This window comes from Conger conger, chromosome 15, assembly GCF_963514075.1.
Source record: "Conger conger chromosome 15, fConCon1.1, whole genome shotgun sequence".
In the NCBI taxonomy this organism is placed as follows: Eukaryota; Metazoa; Chordata; class Actinopteri; order Anguilliformes; family Congridae; genus Conger; species Conger conger.
The window spans coordinates 13,851,163-13,869,671 of record NC_083774.1 but is presented as its reverse complement, the minus strand read 5'-3'; the positions used below and the strand labels follow the sequence as shown (position 1 = coordinate 13,869,671).

The 18,509-nt window shown below is 40.9% G+C and overlaps 1 protein-coding gene across 1 annotated transcript in view; it reads right to left on the bottom strand.

Annotated features, from left to right (window-relative positions):
* Positions 1-1,332: 1,332 nt before the first annotated feature.
* insyn1 (inhibitory synaptic factor 1) overlaps positions 1,333-18,509 on the bottom strand; it is a 38,558-nt gene continuing 21,381 nt past the window's right edge. Inside the window, exon 2 of the mRNA XM_061222443.1 lies at positions 1,333-2,358. Coding sequence (XP_061078427.1) covers positions 1,567-2,358 — 792 coding nt within the window. The 3' untranslated portion in view covers positions 1,333-1,566. The remainder of the gene's footprint in view (positions 2,359-18,509) is intronic.

The following is an 18,509-nucleotide window of genomic DNA, read 5'->3' as shown; positions in this document are numbered from 1 at the left end:
AGGAGGCGGAGGCAGTGTGCGATATTGGAAGCTCCGGGCTGTTTAACATCAGGTAGAGGAGTGCTGTTCATACGTAGAAGGCCCCAGAGGGTGTTGAACATAGGATTATGAAAAGGTGATGAGTACAGCGAATGGGGAGGGGGTTAGGGCACGTATAATTTGATTCAGAAGGTTGATGAATACTTTATCCTGGGGGGTGAGGCCAATATTATGCCCAGGCAGTGAGAGGGTGCTGTGTAGAAGAAGCTGGAATGATTTCTACATGCTGCACCCCCCCCCCCCCCTCAGTGTAGGTACCTGGGGGATGAGTCAGCCATTGGGCCTGGGAGTAATTCTGTGGAGAATGAGCATGGATGGAGGATTAATTAACAATCTGTCTGAAGGTGGCCATTCCTTCAGCAAGTTTGCCCTTCACTTAGTATTCTGTTTTCATTCACGTTTTGTTCTCTTCCATCTCCCCCTGCCTTGCTCCTGCTCGACTTTCCTCAATTTTCTCTCCGTCTTTTCATCGTTCCATATTTCCGTCCCTCTCTTTCTTTCCTTGTTTAAACCCAGAGGTATGGCGGAGAGTGGGTGTTTGCAGGCTAGAGGTGTACATTGTGTCATACATATTGATCGACTGGTAACTTCTGCCTGGAAAATACTAGTCTACTGAGTCAAACCCCAGACTTTGTAAGAGGAGACATACACATTTTTAGAAGTATACAGTGCAGGTTAAATTATTTCATCTGATCACCGTGTTGCCTCAAAGAATAGGAAGAGTAAAAATGGCACAGGACAACAAAAAGCAGGTTATCAAATTTGAATTATTTTACACAAGCTCTTCATATGCCTGTGTGCAGGAATTGAGGTCTTATGACATAATGTGTCATGTGAATGAGACCAACAGTGTGCTTGGAGTGGTAAATAATTGAATTCGTTTCAGAATAATTTATAACTTCATCATAACATCGCAATGAAAGGGGTAGACGTGTGATTGAAGATTTTGTGCAGTACTCCGTGTAAAGTATGGCCTATCTTGGAGGGAAAATAAACCCAAACATTTATATTTCACAGCAAGGTAACAGTGATATTTTAAGGAACTGTCTATGATTTATGTATGACTAAAGAAAATGCTATGTTGTGACACACTCACAAGGTATATCTTAACAGCATATGATTGCACATGAGAAAATAATATCACAGACGGGTGCTGATATTTTGTGAATAGAACATTAACGTGAGCCGTTTGATAGACAGATGCTTGGTGGCTGCTGGATGCTTCAGGTAGGAGCCTCTTGTTGTGTAGAAATTACCTACTTTGCTATACTCCACCTGCTGTTTAAATCCCATTACTATTGTGAGCAAATGGTTGTTTTCTCCAGTAGAACAATTACAGAAGTTGTTTTGGTTTCCCTGAGGCTCAGAATGACGTTATGAAGGCAAGCAATTTCCCATATATCATTTATTTATTTAGTAAGTAACGTATTTCTTTGTATTAATCTATTATCTATGTATTTAATATTAAATAGTACAGAGTCTGTTTTCTTCATTTATTGTGTTAAAGTTTTTCCTTTTTGTCGATTCTCAGTGCTGGTCCTTAGATTTCTGTTTCACCGGGATGTAGGGCAGTACAGTTTGGGTGCTTTTGTCTGAGACAGTCTGCGTGCTGCTGTTCCGCAACAGTTTTTTCCGGCAGCCGGGGTTGAGGAGGCTTTTTCTGGGGGGAGCGGGGGTGCCCACCGCCCCCTGCCCCCTCCCGGCCCTTACGGGAGCGGGGAGGGAGGAAGAGTCCAGACAGTTGTGGAGAGCGTGTTCGGGGGGTGAGGGCGTAGGCGTGGGCGAGGTGATGGGCGGGCTGAGCTCACTGTCGGGCGTGGCCTGGCCGCCCTCCTCCCCCTCTTCCTCATCGTCATCGTCGCAGCACAGGGCGTGGTAGAGGATCTTGTCGCTGAATCGGACCCGCTCCCTGGTTCCGGAGGTCCGGGAGGTCTTGTGGCTGTAGGTGGAGCTGGTGGCCTCTTCGCTCGACGAGTCGGGGGTCACAACCAGCGGGCCGTTGGGGATGGGGAGGCCCCCGTTCATCTGCGAGTAAGGGGTCGCCGCTGCCGTCGCCATGGACACAGGCTCCGCCCCCGGCTCGGGTTCCCCCGGGCGCGACGCTGTCGGCTTCGGCGTCGAGGAGGAACCCAGAGACGGGGCCTCCAGGAAGAAGTCCCAGCTGTCAGAGAGCACGTCCGGGTTGAAGAGGTCCAGCCTGAAGGTGTCGCTGAGCCCCCTCTCGCTGCTGGACGTGCTGCTCACGGTGCCCACGGTCCAGTCGTCCGGCTCCAGGTCAAAGTCAAAGTCTTCTGTCAACTTATCGATCTGACCCACAACCTGAACGAGCAGGAGAAGGAGATAGGGGAAAAAGAAGGGGGAAAAAGAAGAAGGAGAAGAGTCATATAACAACCATCTGGGAAAAGAGGATGTGTAGCAACAAACACTCAAGGTAGCTCCAGTGCAACCAGACATGTAAAGCCCACATGGATAACTTTACCTCCACAAAGGCACACACACATGCACTTCCTACTCTCCTCAGCTCATAATGCTGTGGCAGCAATAAATATCTGAATAATTCTATGAATATTCAGACATAGTTATTCATTACAATGTATTCATATATTCCCAAATAAAGTATTCATATTTGTGGACAACCCTTATTCCCGAATTGTCATTGTGAGCAACCTGTTCATTACATTGATCATATCATGGTTACAAAAAGTTCATTTAAAAACATTGCATCCCAGATTGAATCCAAGCTCATTCTTCCAGTACATTGACAGTAAAAGAACAAATCTACACACAAAATGATGACTAATAATAATGAATTATAACCAACAGATGTGCTGAATGATTATGCAGGTCCTGTTTCGGAGAGCATAATCCTCTATAAACTATTTGGTTGGTAGACTCATACAGAACCCTCAGGGGATTCTTGAAGTATAAACCCACTCACTACAATAAACTATTTTTTTTTCTCCAGTTACAGGAAACAAGCAGAATAAATAACTCACAACAGAGCTGCAACAGAGCTGTGGGCGGCCTGAAGCTCCTACCAATTCTTAACATATAAACAGACAGAAGGACCATCTCAACAGACATTACAATGCCATGGAAAAACAGGCAGAATAGCCTTGAATGTAAGAACATGAGCAGTATACACAACTGTGGGCTGAACAAGATTGAAGGTGACCATTCCAAAATGGTCTTCATCATCATCAGCCATATGGGGGAATGATTGTGGAACTAGAGCATCTGATTGGAGACATCTCCTTACTCACTCATATACTGTACACATGGTGTGTGTGTGTGTGTGTGCGTGCGTGCGTGCGTGCGTGCGTGCGTGCAACTGATTTCTTAAGTGTGGCATCTGCCACGTGACTGCACCTCTGAGATATGTGTGATCAGAAGCTGCAGAATTGGGACCTGGGTTCCTTCCTGGACAACTGGGAAGGGATTCATTGACCAAGAGGTTAGAATGTTGACATTGTTAAAACATGGCACATCTTGTTCTTGCACTGGATATATTTTGAGAATCCCAGACAGAGAATTAATTGTATAAGTGCATGTTTTCTGAGCACTGGGGTTATAGCTCACTTAGTAATGTGAGTCGCTAACAGTCTCAGCAAATAAGATCTTAAAATTCTTTGCAGGTCAGAAGGAGACTATAATATAGAATAATGTGAAATACTATTTGTGCCTTTGGAAAGTTATCAAGTTAATAATTTACAAAACAACTGTCAAAATGGGAGGCAAAGAGCAGTGGAAGACATAAATAAACATGCTGCAAGCAGGCCATTACAGAAGAGCTGAAGGAAAACAGACCCATTCCCCGGTTATTACAGGCTACAAACTCTGATTCAACTCCACAAAATTTCATGATGGGATTTCAGCCGGATCCTTATACCTACTTGATGTACTGAAGTAAGGCCCAGGCTGAAAACTGCTGTGGCAATATTAGGCAAAAACACAGTTTCATACCCTTTAGTGTCTGAATGCCTTGAATGTGGGAGAAGGTTGTGGCTTCTTGGGCTGATGACATTGCTTCATTAGACCCTCTCTGTATGAGTGATAGTGCTCAATCAGCATAGACCACCTTTCACCTAACATGTTCTCAATCTTGCACAAATGCAGTTTGTCCATTAGGCAGAAGCAATGAATGTAAGCGCAGCTAATTTTTCTCCCCCCCCCCCCCCCCCCCAATACATTCATAACTGTACGAAAGGCTCAAATGGTTTTCTTGATTTTTCCACTCAAACAGAAGAACAGAGGTTAAACTGAATAAGGACCCCTGTCTGAGATCTACCCCGCAATTGCTTGACCCTTTGGGCTTCACAGCTCCCCTTTCTCATTGTGGTGACCCATCACCCACCATTGTTGGGGTGGGCAGAGATGAGACAATCTGTATCAGTATCTCAAGTTCTTTTCTGCGGTAACATGGGATTTTCACAATTTGTCAATGAATGGTAGATGATAAAATCTCATTGGTCAACTTCAGAGAGAAGAAATAGCATAAAACACATTACCAATGCATCTTCATATTATTTTCATATTCATATTCAGACACCCCCTGGCCTACACCACAATCAGTTTCACAGTAGTAATCTATGAATCACAATCCATCTTTAGGCAAACCGTACAGCAGCAACAACAAGCTCCAAATGACTCAGACAATTTTTACAGTTTACTCTTCCTTTCTTTTTTATCTTCCTGATCAAAATCAATCAATCACAAAGAGAAGAAAATATTCTCATCCAGTAACATCCATTCCTTAATTGATTGATAATGATTGTAATTGCGCGCTTTCGTTATTTCAAAGCATCGCTTTGCTGTTTTTAAGTTAGTCTCATCACATTTGCTGTAAAGTAAAAAGCCATTTGGGAATCCAAAGTCAAATGGATGTGGAAGTAGAAGAGAAGGAATATGAGAAACAATCAATCCAGCCTTTGGTGACGGTGTGCAGTGGTATCAACGAGGTAATCGCACACAGATGGTAATCTACTGTTAGACAGCATATCCGGTCATTGTTGTTCCTGAGTGCTTCCTTGAGTCATTGAAGTGTACTTGTGGAACTCCATCGAAGGTGATTGGACTGGGTAATTGGAGGTCCAGATGGAAAAGGAGTCATGGTGGTTATCTATAAGCATTCCATTAAAGCTACTGAAAAACAAACCGTTCTGACCACAGCCTGGAGAGGTAATCAATACTTTATACACCATACTTTCTTGTGCATTACTGTAGACTAATTTGCAGATGTAGCATCTTGGAAATAAGACGACCAATATGCATTTCAACGACAATACTGTAGTCTGTATGAATTATCTACGCACCTGAATATATTAAGGAGTTCAGGAACAACCTGTGCTCTTTGTGGTTGTAGCTACAAGCCAGGTAAGCTAAATCAGTAGCTTTGACAGAAAATCTTGAACATAAACCAGACTAAGACTGATTGTTCTCATGGAATGGTGTACTTTCCATTGTTTGTCAAAAGGTGAAGAGCGTGCCTGAAGAATTTTGAACTTGGTTGATCAAAGGAGATACAATGCTTTATGTTCACTGGCAGATTTTCCCCACATGATTTACAGTTACACTGCTGGGCATAGCATGAAGTGCAACATTAGAGATTGGATCACCTTGAAGTGCATGATTAAAAATGAGCAATTTTTACTTCTGTGCGTTTCTGTAAAACATTACAGATAATACCAGTATATTACACTGAAAACATTTCTATTACTGTGTAAATGGTCTCAGTGTCTAAAAGCATATTGCACGCCATCAAATTTCATGATTAGAAAGTTATTAAAATATTTATATACAAAATCTATTAAAGTTAACCAACCAACTTATTGCATACATCATAATTATGGGGTTTTGAGACAGCGATAGCTAAGCAGTGATTACACTGCCGGATTGAACTTGATGCCTGTAGTACATAATGTAATACACATAATGCAAAATTTGTAGACTATAATAATATATTGCACACTACGTAATATACCATTACATTACATTTGGCTGACGCTTTTATCCAAAGTGACTAAGTGACTTACTAAGATTACACTAAGGAGGATACAATCCTCCGCTGGAGCAATGCAGGGTTAAGGGCCTTGCTCAAGGACCCAACGGCTGGGCGGATCTTATTGTGCTACACTGGGGATTGAACCACCAACCTTGCGTGTCCCAGTCATGTACCTTAACCACTACGCTAGAGGCCCCCCAGCTGTGCTGACCTTCCACGGGGATATCCAGCTGTGGGGATATAAAAGCAGCCTCGTCCAGGGATGCCAGAGCACCTTACTTCCTGCACCTTGTCTGAAATTGTTACTAAAATGCAGGCTTCCTTTAGTCACCTGACTTGGCTCAATTTTTGACTTTGAAAAAGACAAGACCATGACCTACTGATCACTGATCAGTACACACCCAACTTTGTGGCTGTGAATATAGATAAGCCTCTGAACTTTACCGGTTGTTCATAGCCTCTGAATCACTCATAACAGAATCAATAAAGTAGCTAAAATTGGTACTGTACATTATCCAAGGCCAATTTTTTCTACATCATCCTCCGAAAGAGGGGAGAAGTACAGTTACATCACCCCACGTAACCCACCTACTATATATGGGGTCAATTTGACCCCATTCAATGTTTGATATCTCTAAAAGACCAGCTGCACCTTTTTTCCCCATCTTCATACTGGATAATTTTTATTTTTTTTCTATTTTGGTGGGACTAAATCGTAAACATGCAATAAAAATAATGCTATGTTTTCAGAAGTCCTGTACCAACTTTGTGTTGCATGGGGTTTTTTTTTTTTACCCTCTAACTGTATAAAATGTCAGAATATATACAGGTGCCAATATCCCATACAGGTGCCAATAGGAGGAGGGTTAAAGCATGTTAAATTGTGCTCCATATCCTTAAGTGCAGAGGGCAGCTAAGAGACAGTAACTTTGATTGCTTAGAAACACAAAATGGAAGCCAGCCTCATAATTCATGCAATGCATCATGGGGCATAGGCATAACATTGGTTAAAGCGAAATAGCATTTGTCACCCTCAGCATGCTCCAGCGGAATTTGTACAGCACACACCGAAACATACTGTATACATATTATTATTATTATTATTATTATTATTATTATTATTATTATTACTACTATTACTATTATTATTGCAGATCCTGATATAAACACAACATATTTTTACATATTAGCTGAATACTTGCTAGAGAATCTCAGCTATCTGGCTCAAGGGCACCAAGGCAGAAATGGAGTGCTTTGAAACCCTTACACTGAGCTTCCACCAATTTAGAGGATTTAAGTAAAAAGTGTATTGAAAACTTTTTACAATTTATTGAAGAATCTGACTTGGGTTATGAAGCGTGAAGGAAATGTTTTGCCCTGTCAGATTAGGATGCGCAGTAAAAAATATTGTGATCTGCATATTCATGAGTGATGAATATCCTTTTAAGAGCTTCACTGGTCACCTTGAAATGGGCATATTACCTTAAGTGCAGTTTTAATGAAGACGAGCGTTTGCTTTGAGATTTTCTCTGGACTCCCAAGGGTATAATCTGAATGCTGTTTTAATATTTTGGAATTCAATATCTCAAAGCAAGAATGGCACCAAGCGTCCCTATCTCATAAAAACGGTGAAGGTCTCTGTGCCATGATAAGAAGAGAAATATACCTGAAAATGTGTATGAAAAACATATGAACACATTCATATTTAATTTATATTAAAGCATACTAAACTAGCAAAAACAAAAAAATATCAATCTTCATTAGTATATTCTGGATGACAAACCAGACATCACAAAACTGTATGAGTGAATGGTGAAAGAACAAATATCATCAATCAAGCCTAGGGGGGCAAAAGAATAGTGATTAGACTACTTAAAGACTATCAATGTTCAGTGTTATTTCAACTCTGAGATTATACAGTAAAAGTAAAAATAACTACAGAGTACTCAGAGTTTACACAGAACATTTCATCATATAATGCTAGTAATCAATTTAATTAAACACACCTAGCAAACAAGAAAAACAAGAATTAGCTAGGTGTGTTCACTGAAATTGATTTCAGTATATTACTAGCATTGTAATACAATTGAAATGGCAAGCCATCCATTGCAATTGCCCACATTTCTGATTCACCAAGATAGCCTTCCTTCACTTGAACTAGAATACTGAATCACTGTTGCACTGTTCACACTTCTAGTTTTCACATGATGTATCAAAATGTTTTATACAATAGATACATTTATTATTTTTAATATGCCATTTCTTCCAGAGATACCATTGTCTAAGGTGAAATGTTTATATGAATCGTTTTGATGTAGAAGATCAGTTGAAGTACACAGAGTTTTCTTCATTTGAGTCAGGATCTCTTCACCAGACCAGTCACCTGAGGACCACAAGTGTGTGTATGTGATCTCTTTGCATAAGACCAGTACCTGAGGACCAGGAGTGTGTGTGTATGTACCCAATTCCAAAGCTGGTCTTAGCAGCCCATTGCAACAAATTCATCTTTTTAATTCTTTGGGAAAAAATAAATAAATCTTTTTGTCTTGTTTTCATCTCAAAATATCTGTCTCAGTAATTGTTGTACATGCCCTTCATTAGTAATGCTGCACGTATTATTAAAACATCCTTTTTAAAAGCCACAACAACCACAGCAAGCATTGCACCTTTTTCAGCGTACCCAATTCTGTTTGGCTTCTTGCTCCTTATTAAAGCATTCCAGTGGAGGAAGCATCAATATAGCGCGTTTGATTGCCAATAAATAAATAAAGAGATCACACTGGGCTTGCACGTTCACAAATAATAAATGAGACTAATAATGAATGTGTTAGAAATGGAGGACCGTGGTCTGGGTTATCTACGACCGTGTAATGGCTGAAACGCATAATCAGGGAGCTAGATCTCTGAACATTGGGTTTAGACGTCTGAAGCGTTACATGCTAGGATTTACTGTAATTACCCTCTCGTAACTGGGCGTGCTCTGTGGGCGGCAGCGCATATCCCGTACCCTTTAGTCTCCAAAACGGGCTCAAACTCATTGAAACCCTGTCCGTTTATCCCCCGAGGCACGCTCACAAACAATACCGCAATGAGCGCGATTCTGTAGGAAATATTGACAGCAGTGTCATCATAGGCAGCATCTAAAGGTTACGGTTAAAGGGATGTATTGATCCAGGAATTAGCGATCCCTTTTGCTGGGGCGAACCAAGTGAACATAACATTAATATGAGATCACAATATCGCCAGAGGCATACATATGCTGGGGTGTGACATACATAACTATAACTAGCATAACCAAAATGGTATATAAACAAATATATATAGTATGAGATCTGGAAGAATCCTCTGTACTGTTGACATATGGTCAAGGAAACAAACATTTGGCCATCAATAAAGTTCTAGGCATATTTTGCGCAGTAGTCACATGAATAGAAGTATAAATGAGCAGCATTTTGACACCGATGCATTACGTTATGTCAGAGTGAGAGGATTTGTCAAGATGGTGCGTTGTGGTGCGCATAATCTTCTATGCTGCACATTAGGCTCATATCCTTTCCACACCATAATTAAACTTCATTCTGCAATGATGTTGGAATTTACTGTATTCACACATTGAAATTTATATGAATTTTTTTCTTTATATAAAGATACAATGCATATAACATTCAGTTTGTTGACAAAACTGCACTCATACGGAAGTTGTTTGAATGGATCGTTCTGAAATCACGTGACAATTTCCTTGACGACAACATTATTAGCCGTGCTGAAGTATAAGTGGTCATAGAAGCCGTTCATTTCAGTGGTCATACACAGGGGTCAAAGTAGGCCTAGATGAAAAATTATAATGGTGCCCAGTCAATATCAGTTCTCATATAAAGGCTGGATTGTTGACCTGTAACAGAAGAAAACAAAGATCTCTGCATTTCATAGATCTAAGCAAATTGTGCATTGCAGGAAATAATATTTTCTTACAAATCAGTGGGCTCCAGAATTATTGGCACCCCTGATAAATTGAAAAATACAGTTATTGAATTTGGAGGGATTTTTGACCATTCCTCTACAGAGAACTTTTCAGAATCATTGATATCCTCCAGTTCAGACCACAGGTTTTTCATGGGATTTAAGTCTGGAGACTGAACAGACTTCAACCATTACTGAACATTGTTCTTTTTACTTAACCATTTCTGTGTGGATTCTGATGACTGTGATGTATGCTTACAACCAAGACTAAGCATCCTAGCAGAGACAACCACAGCAGCACAGCATCTCCAAAACATGAATGACCCAACACCATATTTGACAGTAGGTATCAGGTGCTTCTCCTGTATGCATTACATTTTTTCGGCTAACATGACAATAGTGTGTATGGCCAAAACGTTCAATTTAGGTCTCATCTGGGCATAGTACTCTTCCAGTCATAATTCCAAAGCGGTTTGGGCTCAAAACGCACTTGCATCCACTTCCTGGCAATTTTGCAACAATCCCATATGGGTTATGCCTTTGTATTATTGCCCTTACAGTACCAAGTGATATGTTTAACCATGTATTAATGTATTATGTGTTTATGTATTATTTTTATACCCATTACCTGACCTAGCAATGGTTGACAAATTAATTTTGCATGCTTATTACCTCATTGCTATACTATCATGAAATAGGAAGTGATGGAATGGCCAAATACAGTTCCTTTAGATTAACTAAATTAAAGTAAAATTTTACTTTCTTTTCACAATTGTTAGGGATAAAACATGCATTGTATTAAATTTGCCTTAATTTCCAACCTCGGTGTGTGATGGAATCACCTTCTTGGTCGGAATAACTACTGAGTATTTTATAGCTTTAACATTGTCAAATAACGTTTTGCGGTGTCTCTGGGCACTGCAGAGATGCTCACTAAATCAGGACAGAGAGGGAATGGGCGAGTCTCAAACAGACAAAAGCAAATACTGTGGCAGTACAGATACCCAAACTTATGAGGAAGAGGCCTGAAAACCAGTTACCAACCACATAAAATAAAGAGAAACAGGAAGGACTTGAAGTATAATCAACAACTAGTAAACTCCTCAGTAATAATGACCAAAGGCCACTTCACTAATAATAATAATGAACAAATGCCTCTTCAGTTATAAACATTCCTCCTTTCGATTCCCAAAAGCAGGCCAAACAGTGATACAAAAACACCTCGGAGAACAAGCGAAGAACTCTTAAACGAGGCCCGACCGCATCAGAATTTCTAGCTCTACTGGGTCACCCTACAAAAACACAGGATCAGGAAATCAATCGGCCATGCCGGTTGCTGCCTCTCTTAAGCCCAAAGGACAGGGCGTTGTCACACCCTGATTGGCCAAGAGGGGAATACGCCAGGTTGCTCTCAATTACCAATTAAGAGCCAGTACTCACATCCTGAGCTGCAGGTGAATCAAATTACCCTCCCAATCAACCCAGTGGAAGTTTGCTCTGGTGCAAACTGAAATGAAAATCGAGGAAAAAATCCCGAAATAATCGAAACAGAAAAATAAATCTCTAAAGGAAGTACTGGCCAGCACCATAAAATGGATGACTGCTACATCATTGAAACAATTGTATTGTTTATTAACTGTATGCATTTGATTTTATGTTTGCATGCTTTACCTAATGTCATAGAGGACAGAAATGCATGCAATCAAGAGTTGGCAGTACCCTAATTATATTATGGGTCTCATGAGGTGTAAAATACTGTATATTGCATACTTATCCTCAAGGAAGTGTACTGAAAAACAGTGTTCTCACTTCTTTTCAGGACCCCTGTCTCTCAACCCCCCCCACCCCACCCCCACCCACCTTTCCCTCACAACCTCTCCTTGCTCTCTTGCAGCTGGTCCAGATTGTTAAAAAAGAAAGAATGCCTAAAAATTACAAAAACAACGTCAAAATAATACACTATATTTCACATACATTAGATGTTTACCAATATAAAATGGGGTCAAGTCACTGAAAATGCTCTCAACCGTAGTCAAAATCGTTTTCACTGTCATTATTAACTCAGACAAGTGATGTCTTTTGAGGCCTCCAAAGGCAGTCTTTTATTTAGACTTGGGCATCACACTTTTTTTGGTTTTGTCATAAAACATCAACTATTTAGGCAACAAGTGTCAGATTTTGTGGTGTATAACGGTCTCAGCATGCATACTGAAAAGGTAACGATTTGTTTACGCAAACAATCTGTGTTGTTTTATGCAAGCCTAACAAACTATACACCATTGGAATTTTTCATTCATAAAAATACTAAAGTCATCCGTTTAATAGCATACCCCAGGCCGGTTGTATGCTAGGCAGAAGTTAAACTGTAGTTGCTTGCTCATGGTGGACGGCATTGTCAATAATGAGTGACTGCTTAACCGGTTTTGGTCAGAGAAACTTGGTATGTGAGCTCATCGTGTTCCAGAGAGCCAATATAGTAAAACTATATAGTCCTATTTAAGTACAAGCACTTTTATACAAGTATGCAATGGCAAAAAGGACAACAATGATAATCCCTCTGGAAAATTGCAAGTAAACAATGAACATACTATTGATGTTTCTCTCTGAGCTCCCTGAGTTTTTGGAATCAAAACTACAATAGATTTAATTCTCTGGACAGAGGTAAGGACACTGGCCATACCCTGTTTCATGGGTATGCAGAGAAGGTAAGAGCACCCCAAGCTCATTTTGCCACCCCACACCTTACAAAATACGGAACCGTTGTCACGAAAGCAATCACATCGTAAAAATAGTTTATACACATAGAACCCTTTAGAACAGATAGAAGAGATTTAGCTCTTTCAAATGGTATATCATGTGAGAATTTAGATTGAAAACGGGAATGAATGTAAAAAGAACGTATGGGGTTATATTTGATGTAACAGTGCCAGAAATCAAAACTTAATTCACTGTGGGTCAGAATCAGTGCTGCTTGACATTTTGTGAATATCTATGTAATGCTACAGGTAGTCTGGTGACTAAATCTGTCATTTGTGACAGATTTATGCATTTGGTTGCACAGAACCCTTACTGTTTATTGTAATTTACCACACTTGTAAGCATTAACTGCCTTCTTAACTTAACTGCTCATTAACAATGTAACAAAGCTCAAATGGCCAGTTGGCCAGCTGGTCTGTTATGGGTAACAAGGTATAATCAGGTACTTAAACAGCCACCACAGAGATACAAAAAGAGTGATATTTAATATAAAATGAGGCAAATCCAACTTGCTAACACAATACAGATAACAAAACAGAAATAGGGACAAGGCAACCTGCCCCAAAACAATAAAAAACAAGACAAAAAATGCATTACAAAAAACAACATTATAAAAAAAAAAAATTTATTCTTCAAAATCTAAAAGTTGATTTTGTATATTGGGGGAGGGGGGGGGTCTTGCTTTGTTATGGGTTGATGGTTATTGTTTATTTGTTTCTGTCAATACTTCTCTCCAATGTTTAAATAAATGGGACATAATATAAAACATATTTTCTCACGTTCCTTCTCTGTGCACCCTGTGAGAAACTCTTTAAATATCCCACCACTCAGCTGAACGCCATTCTTGGCTTCACTCGTACATCATACCAAACACAACGAAACAAGGGCATGGAAAAAAACAGGACACAGATCTGAAGCATGTCACTAAATATTCATGTTCAGTCCATCCTGAATTTCTCAATGAGAGAAACAGTATATATAACTTGAGTAAAGAAAAATAAAAAACCCCCATGAGTCATATTGTTGGTGACTACTGATATACTGTACGCTTTCAAAAATCAAAATCGCTGGAGAGGGACAATTCAAATATTTTCATGGTCCTGTGCATAAAAAGGCACTGCAGTTCTGTATTGATTGTACAGTATCTACTAGCTATGTCTTTAGTTCATGTCATGCTCCAATTGCATGGAGTTGCCAAGTCTGTCCAAAAGAAGTTGAGGGTCTGCATCATAAGGACAGCACCAGATATTGCAGGGAAATTAATTATGCACGCATAATACAGACAGATATTAAGATACGGATTTACAGATCCATGTGAAGAATTGCTTTTCGTTCATGCACATATAGCCATGTTCATTTTGGAACATTTCTCAAGGAGGAGGTAAAAACAGAGAAAAACTGTTATTTCACTGCTTTAATTGGCGAATCTTCATTTCCTAATTATAGTGGTTACAGGCTTCAAAGGGTTCATTTTCACACTTGTACATTGAAAATCAAACCACAATAGAAACCGAAATGGTGGAAACTGAGCAGGCACCATTTTAGGGCAGCTGAAAAAAGTCTGCTTTGAAACTTTTCCTACATGCGTGTTAACAAAATGATGTTCTTTTCAAAATGTTGAGATTAGATTTTATTTTATTCTTTTTTTGACGGTGACATTTCTGTGGTTTTCAACATCATCAACAAGTATTAGCCAGAGCCAGTATCGTATCATCATGAGTCAGAACCAGCATCGTAATGCCATGAGTCAGAACCAGCATCGTAATGCCATGAGTCAGAACCAGCATCATAATGCCATGAGTCAGAACCATCATCATAACGGCATGTGTCAGAACCAGCATTGTAATGCCATGAGTCAGAACCAGCATCGTAATGCCATGAGTTAGAACTAGCATTGTATCATCATGAGTCAGAACCAGCATCGTAATGCCATGAGTCAGAACCATCATCATAACGGCATGAGTCAGAACCAGCATTGTAATGCTATGAGTCAGAACCAGCATCGTAATGCTATGAGTCAGAACCAGCATCGTAATGCCATGAGTTAGAACTAGCATTGTATCATCATGAGTCAGAACTAGCATCGTAATGCCATGAGTCAGAACCATCATCATAACGGCATGTGTCAGAACCATCATCATAACGGCATGTGTCAGAACCAGCATCGTAATGCCATGAGTCAGAACCAGCATCGTAATGCCATGAGTCAGAACCATCATCATAACGGCATGTGTCAGAACCAGCATTGTAATGCCATGAGTCAGAACCAGCATTGTAATGCCATGAGTCAGAACCAGCATCGTAATGCCATGAGTTAGAACTAGCATTGTATCATCATGAGTCAGAACTAGCATCGTAATGCCATGAGTCAGAACCATCATCATAACGGCATGAGTCAGAACCAGCATCGTAATGCCATGAGTCAGAACCAGCATCGTAACGCCATGAGTCAGAACCAGCATCGTAATGCCATGAGTCAGAACCAGCATCGTAATGCTATGAGTCAGAACTAGCATTGTATCATCATGAGTCAGAACCAGCATCGTATCTCTGTGAGTCAGAAGTACCATCGTATCTCCATGAGTCAGAACCATCATCATAACGGCATGAGTCAGAACCAGGAGACTCAGCTAAATAACAAATTATATTAAATATATATCATCATGAGTCAGAAGCAGTATTGTTTGACTATGAGTCAGGACCAGCATCATAACATCATGAGTCAGAGCCAGTATTGCATCATCAGGCATATATAGCCAGGTGTATCAATTGTGTCAACTTCAATAAACATCTAAGCAGTATCTAGTACAACATTACAGCAGAGCCTTTCTACCTTTTTAACAAAGTTAAATTGTGTGCTCTGATGTTGATTCTATTCTGTTGTCAGAAGGAACCTCATTTAGCTCTTATTGTTATTGGTTAAATTATCTTCTAAACCCAAAGCACATACACGTGAATCATGATTGTCACTGCAGTTCATGTTCCAAAAACAGACCTTGTTCTCGGTAATGTTTGACTAAATCCTCTACTGGCAAATGCTAACAATAGTACAGTTATTGAGCAGGGCATTTGGCAAAGGGTGGACAACTGCTGGATAAATTTGCGATTCTGACTAAAGCAGAAGGCTGTATTTGTACAAAAGTATAAGCTTCCCACTCCATTCCGTCCTGATCTACAGTTATGGGAGCAGAAGGTTCCGGTTAGCTGGAGGAACACGAGCAACACGAGTTTAACGTGAGCAATCCGGCCCAAAGCATTAACAGTGCAGTAGGAGGGAAGGCTGGAGAGGGAGTTGTATAGAATACATTTCAGGCCTTGCCATTTTAAGTAGAAACAGAGATACTTTCAAAAAGGCCTTTATAACAGGATGTTGAAATTGTTATATGCTATCATTAGAGCCTCCAGTAAATAAAAAAAATAAGCAAATCATACTTTCTTATTAGCTCATATTCAAAATGCAAATTCTCCTCAAGAGTTTGGTACTCCAACAACAACAAAAACAGTAATCATTTTATAAACACAATTATTTTACTATGCATAACAATAAACAAAAACTCTAAAAATAGTTTCTTTGACTAACACATCAGAATAAGACTAACAAACTAACACTTCAAAAAACACCCATATAAACAGCTGTTGTTTACAGAGCTGTTTGTTTACCCACATGTGTGGTTTTTGCTTGGAAGGTACAATATCAACCTGCTACCTTCACATTCACAGCACAATTCAACTCTTTCCACCTCTGCTTCGTGCTGCCAACCACTGTACCACAACACAACTCAGCTCAACACAGCGTAGGTAGGTATGCTTGGCTATACTGTACATGCTGGCAGTGGTGAGAACCTTGTGGTGGCTTCACAGACCCAGCTAGCTGTTGGGCGCAGGCAGTATGCTGACAGCATGCTATCTAATCAATCTGCTAGGGGGGGGAAGAGGCTAGCTGTGTGTGAACATGAAGCTGGCACACACATGCAGTGTGGGCGGTGCTTTCTTACAGACAGTATCTGGCTGCCTGACTGAAGCTGGCTCAGTCTCACTGAGATAGCCATTGATCACCTTCACAGAAGAAGTGTGAACAAAAGAAAAAAAAAAACATAGGTTACATTTCTTCTCTAAGAATCAATGAAGTATATTCGAGTGCACACCTTTTTGCAGTGCCCTTTTCGATGTGTGCACAAGGTTTGCTCTTGCTTAGCCTTCAGTGTACCTACAGCATACCGGTCTACCTTCCTTGGCTTCTATCCAATTAGCTTAACTAGCTGTGCGACAGTAAAAGTGAGGTTGAGCCCTAGGGGGTATTTTTTATTACGCTCCTCAAACAAAATCATTAGGATAGAAGACCTGCCAAGTTTTTTTTTTTTCCCTCTCTCCACAATTCTTCGACAACAGGGTAATCACGGGCGATGATGTCACCGGCGGAATCCGGGGCGCGGGCGGGGCGGAGCGACGTCGACGGTGACGTCGAAGGCAGCGTGGCACCCCTCTTTAAATAGCCGCAGATATTATCAGCAGGTGGTGGCACAGTTCTGACAGACTCTGCCTCAGAGCCTTCTCCCACGAGCTGACATATTTTTTATTTATTTCCCACAACCCCCCCCCCCCCCCCCCCCCCCGTTCCTCCCCTGTGGTATTCGCTCGGTGGAACTCTGGCCCCTGAAGCTGTTGTCAGTTCCATTTTGCTGCCATGTCTTAAAGACCCAGTGGATTTATGAGGTTTCACTGTCAAGCGCTTCTCTTTACTTCCCGTCTGAATGCCCCTCCGTCTCATGTCCCTTCCTGTTTCCCGTGTTGTCATTTATTTTTGTCGTGGTACAGTATGTCCCCTTCACCGTGACATTTTCATTATAGCCATTATATTACGGTCTGCCCGGGTGTAGTCTCGGCCGGATTCACACTGGCCGAAGGGTTACTGTATTCTGCGGGAGAGATCCCACATCCCTGTCCATGCGTGTGTGTGTGGGTGCAACTGCAGAGGCTGGACCCCTCTGCAAAATCTCTCTGAACATTAAAACAAACCCGAGCTTCATGGATCATAACAGACGTAACGCTATTCAGATCACTGCGTCTTAAAAGTATATGAACAACCCATAAACCTCCCATTTACCTGCAGCGAGTCTAATGCGGGGCCACGAATGCACAATTAAAGCTGGCAATTTTATTCCATTTGCGACTGAACGTTTCCTCACCCGATGAAAAGAATCAGAACGTAAAGCCATTTGCAGTCAAAAAAGTAACACAGAAAAGCGCATTCTTTATTAATATCGCAGAGTCCCCATTGTGCGTGTGCCGCCATCTGCTGCATGTTAGAGACGGAAGGAAGAGCGGCCCATGGAACTGCAAAGACAGAGCTGGAACGCCCTGAAATGTAATTAAAATGATAAAATCGGGATGTGCTCAGGTGATGGAATGACAGTGGTGTGTGTGTGCGTGCGTGTGTGTGTGTGTTGCTGACATACAGCTCTGTGCTCATTCTCCCCGCTGACTTTTCTCTCGCGAACCATCAGGTGTGACGGGCGCCACAATAGAACTGATTCAGGACTGGACAGCCTCTCCACAGCCACGCCCGCGTCTCAGGGAAAACGCTCACGCTCGCTGCCTCCTGTGTGAGTAATCTCCGTCGCTGGGCTCAGCCCTGCTCGGATTTGCCGGGCGTACACCCCGTACATCTGTACATGTATATTCATGTAAAGTTTTAATTCACTGTGGCTTATCTGGCGAAAATCGATGGAACACATCAATCTAAAATATTGAG